Source organism: Cucurbita moschata, unplaced genomic scaffold, assembly GCF_002738365.1.
Source record: "Cucurbita moschata cultivar Rifu unplaced genomic scaffold, Cmos_1.0 Cmo_Scf00018, whole genome shotgun sequence".
Taxonomy (NCBI): domain Eukaryota; kingdom Viridiplantae; phylum Streptophyta; class Magnoliopsida; order Cucurbitales; family Cucurbitaceae; genus Cucurbita; species Cucurbita moschata.
The window spans coordinates 611,263-619,457 of NW_019268534.1; the positions used below are offsets into that span (position 1 = coordinate 611,263).

An 8,195-nucleotide genomic window follows, 5' to 3' on the forward strand; every position below is an offset into this window, starting at 1 on the left:
TGCTCGGTACGGTATTTGTATAGCTTAGCTGAGAGACAATCAATCTTAACCAAACTGAGTATAGCTCGGTTGTAATTATTATGAACTTTTTTCCTTGAGCTCGATGGTTCAAATTCTCGTACCATAAAATAGTCGTTCAGATCTCAAATTTAGGACGTAAAATCGTTAAAAGTACTCAAATTCACAATGATTGCATGACTACGAGAGTGTCAATAACTTGGACGTGGAGTTTACTCTTTAAGTCATACTATGTTGAAAAGGTCTTTAAAGGTTTGTAATTATTCATTGATTGAAAGGGAGTGTCTCAATTGACTCGGTCTAGGGAAATGTCATCGGAGCATAATTTAGGGGATGAATGCCAATTATCTTAATTTATTTTTAAATATTATGTAGAATTAGTTAAATTACACGATAATTGTAAAAATAATAAATTAAACTATTTTAATCAATTTGTTTTAAAATTAATAGTTTTTAAAATATTATTATTTTAAGGGGTTTCATTTTATTCCCTTATTTATTATCTAAAGAAAATTAAGTTATTTTTATGATAATTAATAACTAAATTTAGTTGAATTTGTAGTCCCTTACCATATTGCCACGTGGCCTATTTATTATTAAACTCTTTTTTTTTTTTTTTTTTGGAAATCAATTTCAACATTCTCACTATTTATATTTATATTTATATTATTTTCATTATTATTGTAAATTATTTTGTACATTTTAGAAATAAAACAAATAAGAATATTGGTTTGTTTCATCTTACTTGTTATATTTTATGTTCTACTTGTTAAAAATTCCGCTAGTATTTTTATTTTTTTTAATTAAAAAAAATATAATTATTGATATTAAAAAAATAATTCGCGCCAGGTAGGGGTCGAACCTACGACTTTCTACTTAGGAAACAGACGCTCTATCCACTGAGCTACAGGCACTTGATGAATTTAAAAATTAAGGTTATTTTGAAAAACAAAATAAAAATAATTTCAAGGTTATTTTTTAAAAACTATTTTTAGAAACATAAAGTTATTTTTAATATATTTTTAAAGGATTTTATTGAAATTTTAGTGAAAAAGTTGAAGGTATTTTCTATTATTTTAGCCTAATTTTTATTGGTCTTCATAATTAATTAATTTAAAATGATTATAATGTGGATTTTATATTTACTTTATTAGTGACAAAAAAAAAAAAAAAAAAAAGAACAATTGTGAAAACGAATTTAACCAACTAATTTCATTCTATGAACAGATCGAACTTCATGAATTGGATTCTTCACACCACCATTGTAATATCATCGTCATCTACAATCAAACTCCAATTCCATGGAAGAGCTCAGAATCGGGAAGAAGAATGGAAATTAGCGGTGATTCGAATCACGAAGGAGAGTCCATTTCGGGAAAAGTCATCGGAATTTCTTCAGGGTTCAGCTGTAATCGAAGGGCACAACGAAAATGCTGGAATCCTTCTCTGTCTCTCTTTTTCTCTCTCTCATTTCCATTTCTGGATCATATATACTTCTCCTTCATGCCTCCAATCCACTCTCTATTTTAGTTCTACGGTCATCCGGATTCTCAGCCTTCTTTCTTGAAATCCCTAAGAATTCCTTTCCTTCGACATTGAATCAACGTACCAATTTTTCTCTTTACAACTCCTTTTTCGATGTTCGTTTTGATTCCGTGCCGCGCGGTTGCTTGTTGATTTTCAACGATTTCGTGGTTGTTTCGAACTTGAGGCGGTGACGTTTTGGATATCGAATAGTTTGTTTGGGCGACTTGTTTTTGTGTTCTAGGGATGTTTTAGGGTTCTTGAGATTTCTGTTTGAGAAATGGATTCGGCGAGGAGTTGGTTCAATAAGCTTCAGCCGAGAGATAGGCCGAGAGGTTCTTTGAAGAAGAAGGACGATAGTATGGAAGGGAGCGAGGATTGTGCTGATAAAATGGACGAAGAAACGCATTCGAACAGCACTAAGCAGAAGGCTGCTGCGGCAAAGCAGTACATCGAGAATCATTACAAGGAGCAAATGAAGAATCTGCAGGAAAGGAAGGAAAGGTACATCTATGGCTGCTTCTCTTTTTGTTTGTGTTCTAGAAATTAGAACAATTGTGAAGTAGTAATGTTCAACCAAAGTTTTTGAAACTTGTTATGCATTCTTTAACTAATGATTCTGGAAATACCTAATTGGTTGAAGACACATTAGTCACTGGAATTTGCAGAAACACACCCTGATCCTTATTTCATCATAGACACCCTGGACTAGGCGAGCTTTTGTTAAGAAACATGAAAGAATATACAAGATCATATAAACAAACAGCCACACACCTACAAAAATGGCCTCCAATCCAAAAGTAGATGTTAAAAGTAGTGTTTCTCAAAGAATAATGCTCTACCTCTCTAAAAATCCTGTTATTTTTTTCAATCTGAATGGCCATAAAACTATGAAAGAACGATTGTGCCAAAGAACTCTCCCTTTATCCCTAAGAGGAGGGGATAACACTACCTCCTCCATCATGGACCTAAAATCTCTGTTATGCACAGAAGAAACTCCAAATGAATCTAAGAAACGATCCCAATTGAACTGCACAAACTTGCAACTCTAGAACAAGGGATCAATATCCTCTAATTCTGAAATGCACCATTGTGGATCCAAAACACGAAGAAGAGTGTCTTTGAATACAATCCGGCGAAGACTTTGACCTTCTAAAAGAGAACACAGGGGCTTATGGGGAAGCAGAGGGAGAACACAAAGGATTGGAAACAAAGAAGTACAAGCCACAACCGCTGTAGGATTTGGGAGCCAAAACAGAGAGCGACAAACCGAAGCCATATGATGCAACTTCATTTGCATAATTGAGTCATTCAGATATGCATAATTGTTTTTGTTGTTTTTTCTTCATATGCATAGTTGAATCATTCAGATATGCGTACTGTCTACCTCTGGACTTTAGTACAGAAACTCTTCTGCTAACCTTGAAGAAAAGCTTGCTTACTCTTGAATTCTCTAGCACTTTTCTCAAATTATTAATCATCCATCGTTCCTTATCATTGTTTATATTAATATAAAGTACACAATTTGTACATAACTAATAACAAGAGCTATTATTGTACTTTCTAGCCCTGATTTTTAACATACATGTGAAACTTCCAAGTTATAGGTTTCTTATTTGAGTAGCTTCGAATGGGTATAAAGTTTTGTTGATATATATTTTACGGATGCAGACGAAATATATTGGAAAAGAAGTTGGCTGATGCTGATGTTTCTGAAGAAGATCAAAACAATTTACTCAAGTATTTAGAGAAGAAGGAAACTGAATATATGCGCCTCAAAAGGCACAAAATGGGTGTCAGTGATTTTGATTTACTAACAATTATCGGCAAAGGTGCTTTTGGGGAGGTATGTTTTACATTTTTTATGTATAAATTCTCTTTTCTACAGCTCTCAACCCCCCTGGCTCCCATTAAATGGAAATCATATCTGTTATTGGATAGTTTCAGGTTGAAATTGTATACTCCTCAATCTCTGTGACTACACTTTTGGGAACATACTCATAATCCTCGAGCTCAAGTTTGTAGTTTAACTAGTTAGATTAAACTACACAACTAGAAAAACAAATGCGTCATAAAAGTCAAATTTTAACGAACAACTTGAGCTTATCATGTTCATGCCATGTGGAATAAACTACTCCATTTTGTCTGTATTTCTCAAGATTTTTTATTTATCTTTTATTGTTTAAAATATCTTCTTTTTGTTTTTTTGTTTTGTTTTTTCTTTTATAACAAACAAAAGAAAAGAAACATATTGATGAAGGGAAAGTACAAAAGGGGAGATGAGTATCCCTACCAAGTCAAAGGGTTACAAAAAAGAATCCCAATTGGCCGAAATATGAAAAATATCATAATTATAAAAGTATATAGAGAGAACACCAGACGGGGGATATGCGGAGTCTAATACACTCACATAACTCGCTGAGAACGCACACTTCGAAGACCCTCTGGTTTCTCTGTTCTACAGCTTCCAGAGAAATCCATAACAATATTAGACCACAGAAATCTTTCCTTATTCCTGAAGTGTACCAAAAACCAGCTGAGACAAATTCATCAAGTCTATCAGGCCAACCACCAGCTCAACCTAAAAATATAGATAATGAATGGTGTTCCTTCTTGTTTCCAGTAAGTTAGAATAACAGTAGACTTTTGTAGCCAATATTGAATGTAAAGTTTAAAATAGAAGTTGAAAATTTTGTAGGTACGAAATGGGAGGTGGATAAAATTTAAGAGACAAAATTGAACGTCTAAAAGTTTAAGGAACTAACATGATCAACCATAGGATTGGCCTTATGGTCATTGGGGTATATGAATGAGAACAAATTCAAACTTCATGGTGCCCGCCTAATATTAAAGTCCAATCTTGACAACGTACATAAACAAGCCTAGATCCTCACTTAAAAAAATTAAAGGAGAAAAATGAAAAAGAATTATAAGTTTGGAATCAAAACTATTTTTAAACCATATTTATTTGTGTAGTTACTATTTTGGGGGTAACTTCATAAGTATATTATGTTCCTGATCTTGTAGGTTCGTGTATGTAGAGAGAAGACTTCAGGTCAGGTATATGCTATGAAAAAGCTTAAAAAATCAGAGATGCTTCGAAGGGGCCAGGTAATTTGTGGTGGCCTGCCCCATCTAGTATTCCAGAACTTATTATTCTGCATGCTTATGGGCAGTTTTGGAGATCTTTCAGGTGGAGCATGTGAGAGCTGAAAGAAATCTGCTTGCTGAAGTAGACAGCAATTGTATCGTGAAACTCTATTGTTCTTTTCAAGATGACGAGTTTCTTTATCTCATCATGGAGTACCTACCTGGTGGAGATATGATGACTTTATTGATGAGAAAGGATACTTTGACTGATGATGAAGCAAGGTTTTACGTTGGAGAGATAGTTTTGGCTGTTGAATCTATTCATAAGCACAATTACATTCATAGGTCTCTGGACTTTTATGCTCAGTGCATTAACTCCCTTGGATACTTATCATGAATTGTTCCTTTCAATTTTGAAATATAAGCTAACTCTGTTGTTCTGTATCACAGAGATATTAAGCCTGACAACTTGCTGCTTGATAAATTTGGGCACTTGAGACTCTCGGACTTTGGACTGTGCAAACCATTAGATTGCAGTAAACTCAAAGAACAAGATCTTGATATAGGGAGTGTCCGTAATGAAGCTGGACAAAGTGATGAGCGTAATGCAGCTCCCCGTACTCAACAAGAGCAACTCCAACATTGGCAGAAGAATCGAAGAATGCTTGTACGCTTTCTCCCACCAAAGTTTGATTCTCTTATTTTTCTTTTTGATGGCATATGTTAAAGTGAACCTATAGTTGTGAAGGGATTTGTTTCACGGTTGGCTGTTCGCTTATTCTAGTGCTCCGCTATTAACTGGGGTCTTAGGAAATTCCTTGTACAGAACTTCATTTTCTTGGTTAAATATCTGAAATGGGGATTTAGACACAAGGAATTCTCTTATAACCATAGATTAGCTTTAACCCTTCAAGATTGGAAGGTTGTGCTTCACTAGTTTCTCTTTGGGAGGGGCCTCTCCTACCCCTAGGGTGCTTTTGTTACTCTCTTCTCAATCAGGTCAAGTTGATGGATCATTGAATTATTATTTTTTTTTATAGAAAATCTACCTGATTGTTTAGGCGCACATGATTTCTTCTTTTACCTTATGGTATATTGGAATTTCAGGCTTATTCAACAGTTGGAACACCAGATTATATTGCTCCGGAGGTTTTGTTGAAGAAAGGTTATGGCATGGAATGTGACTGGTAATTCTAAACTATTATACATCTATTAAGGGTGAATATAATAGATCTTATGATAATGACCTTTCAATATCTCAACTGCTAAAGAGATGGAGGTTATTTGGAGTGGCATCAATTTGTTTGCAATTTGATTTGCAACATTGTACTGGCACGACGCCTTTTGCAACTACCATAGCAACATTTTGGAGCAAATTTTGTAGGTAGTCTTTTACAATTTATGATTTTTTTCCTTCCAAATATTAGGTGGTCACTTGGAGCTATTATGTATGAAATGCTTGTTGGCTACCCACCTTTTTACTCTGATGATCCAATGTCGACATGTCGGAAGGTAACTTTCCTCTCCAATTTTGAATTTTTATCCTCAATTTATATAATCTTTTGTAGCTTGCCTCCGTTCATATCTTGTGGTCGCTTAATGTGAAGAAAAAAAAAAAAAAAAAGAATTTTTAGATACTCCGTGAAGTCCTATGTAACTCATATGAATTTTATTTTGCGTTGTTATTCTTTCCAGATAGTGAACTGGAGAACTCATTTGGTGTTCCCTGATGAAGCAAAGCTATCTCCCTTGGCAAAAGATCTTATCAGCAAACTACTATGCAATGTTGACGAGAGGCTAGGTACAAATGGCGCGGATGACATTAAGGTGTTGTATGGTGTGTCCATTTCTTAATTTCTTTTGGTTTAATTAGGAAAAATTTAAATAATCTCAAGGTTCCTGCCTGCCAATTTATCATCTAGGTTCATCCGTGGTTTGAAGGTATTGAATGGGATAGGCTATATGAAATGGAAGCTGCATTTGTTCCCGAGGTTAAAGATGAGCTAGACACTCAAAATTTTGAAAAGTTTGAAGAGGTAGCATGATTTCCCACTATCTTTGGTTAATTTGTCAGAGCAAGTTGCTTTGCTCATTTTCTCATTTACTTTTTGTTCATATTTCTATATCTACAGTGTGACCTGCAAAGCAGTTCTTCATCTAAATCTGGTCCATGGAGAAAGGTAACACTAAGTATTAGTAATTCATATAGCGTTTCTTCTATTCATTCATATTGCCCTTATTTCCACTATGGTTTAGACAAGTAAACTCCTTGTCAAACAACCTTTGAAGAAGGTTCTACCGGTTTAAATTATCTAGCTTGCTTTTCATATTTATTTTCGTACATGTGCCGTTTATATTCCCTAGATATGAGGTGACAATAAATCCGAATAAACTCACATATACTAGTAACAGTAAATCAAAATAAATATAACAATAAATCTAAATAAGTATATTACGCAACAAGATAAATTAGTGAGGTCGAGGGATTACACAAATATATCCTAACTTTAACAGAAGAATTACATCGACATAATTAAGATCATTCCTTCAACACCGATTGTTGAGATGATAATGTTTTAGTTATCTATTCTCTAAGCTCCCCAATTTATCGAACTTGAGATCATAGCCATCAAATGATTTTATGGTTCCTAGCTAAGAAAATTGATAGAAAGTAGTTAAGTCCAAGGGTTTTATGCCTTGATTGAAGAAGCTATTAATCTCCCAAAAAAAAAAAAAAAAACTTCGGTGGATTCAGAAAGATTGTTTTGCAGAAAGTGATGCAGAAGAAAGTAATAATAATAAGATAGGCACGAAGAGGTGTTGGCTTCTAAATAAAAACTATATATATGTATGTATATATGCAACAAGTCAATAACAAAAGTGATCTTTGATTTCCTAAAATTCGTGCCAAATTTCCATACCAAATATTGCTTTTTTCATCTAAGATATTTTGATATGATCTTCCGAATTTACAGTGTGTTCTTATTGTCTTTCTCTTATTCCCTTCTTGATTTGTTTTGTATCAGATGCTCTCATCTAAGGACATCAACTTTGTTGGATACACTTACAAGAACTTCGAAATTGTCAATGATTATCAATTGCCTGGGATGGGTATGTCCTCTCACATTCGGTTGAAATATTTACTTTCTGGCTTTATAAGCAGATCTTTCCAACTTATCATTTTATGTTGATGTTCTTAGGACTCTAATTGTAACAAACCCCATAGTTTACAGGTGGTTTGTGCAATTTTTCCTTGTATATAAGTCATTAGCACTCTTAGGGCCACACAGATTTCACTAAACATCCTTAAACTTAAATTTGAAAATGTTTTGAAGCAATCTCTCTATCTCTCTCTACCTTCACTATTTACACCTCAAGCATTTTTAAGATCACACATTTTTGCTCCAAGTTCTAGTTGGCATGTTCTGAAGAGGGAGATTACTCACGGAAATAATTGATTCTCTCTCTTAACGTGTAGCTGAATTGAAGAAAAAAAGCGGCAAACAAAAAAGACCGACAATCAAGTCAATCTTTGGTATGCACCGATATTTTCTTTTTTTTTT

General features: G+C 34.0%; 2 protein-coding genes and 1 non-coding gene across 7 annotated transcripts in view; 1 reads left to right on the plus strand and 2 right to left on the minus strand.

Moving 5' to 3' along the window:
• Positions 1 to 859: 859 nt before the first annotated feature.
• Positions 860 to 932, minus strand: TRNAR-CCU. The gene has a single exon. It is a non-coding gene; the product is annotated as a tRNA-Arg (tRNA).
• Positions 933 to 1,237: 305 nt separating this feature from the next.
• LOC111456515 (serine/threonine-protein kinase tricorner-like) overlaps positions 1,238 to 8,195 on the plus strand; it is an 8,815-nt gene continuing 1,857 nt past the window's right edge. The window contains exons 1-12 of the mRNA XM_023098405.1: positions 1,238 to 2,046; positions 3,214 to 3,388; positions 4,570 to 4,653; positions 4,736 to 4,977; positions 5,083 to 5,299; positions 5,740 to 5,819; positions 6,060 to 6,144; positions 6,328 to 6,459; positions 6,555 to 6,668; positions 6,765 to 6,812; positions 7,659 to 7,743; positions 8,111 to 8,167. Of these exons, the coding sequence (XP_022954173.1) occupies positions 1,823 to 2,046; positions 3,214 to 3,388; positions 4,570 to 4,653; positions 4,736 to 4,977; positions 5,083 to 5,299; positions 5,740 to 5,819; positions 6,060 to 6,144; positions 6,328 to 6,459; positions 6,555 to 6,668; positions 6,765 to 6,812; positions 7,659 to 7,743; positions 8,111 to 8,167 (1,543 nt within the window). The 5' untranslated portion in view covers positions 1,238 to 1,822. The remainder of the gene's footprint in view (positions 2,047 to 3,213; positions 3,389 to 4,569; positions 4,654 to 4,735; positions 4,978 to 5,082; positions 5,300 to 5,739; positions 5,820 to 6,059; positions 6,145 to 6,327; positions 6,460 to 6,554; positions 6,669 to 6,764; positions 6,813 to 7,658; positions 7,744 to 8,110; positions 8,168 to 8,195) is intronic.
• Positions 3,809 to 8,195, minus strand: part of LOC111456517 (serine/threonine-protein kinase 19) — an 11,929-nt gene continuing 7,542 nt past the window's right edge. Inside the window, exon 9 of one of the 5 annotated variants that reach the window (XR_002712774.1) lies at positions 3,809 to 4,057. The gene's annotated coding sequence lies outside the window, so the exon portion shown is untranslated. Of the gene's footprint in view, positions 4,124 to 6,259; positions 7,287 to 8,195 lie in introns of those variants that run through there. The other 4 variants (XR_002712777.1, XR_002712775.1, XR_002712772.1 and 1 more) reach the window with 4 other exon arrangements.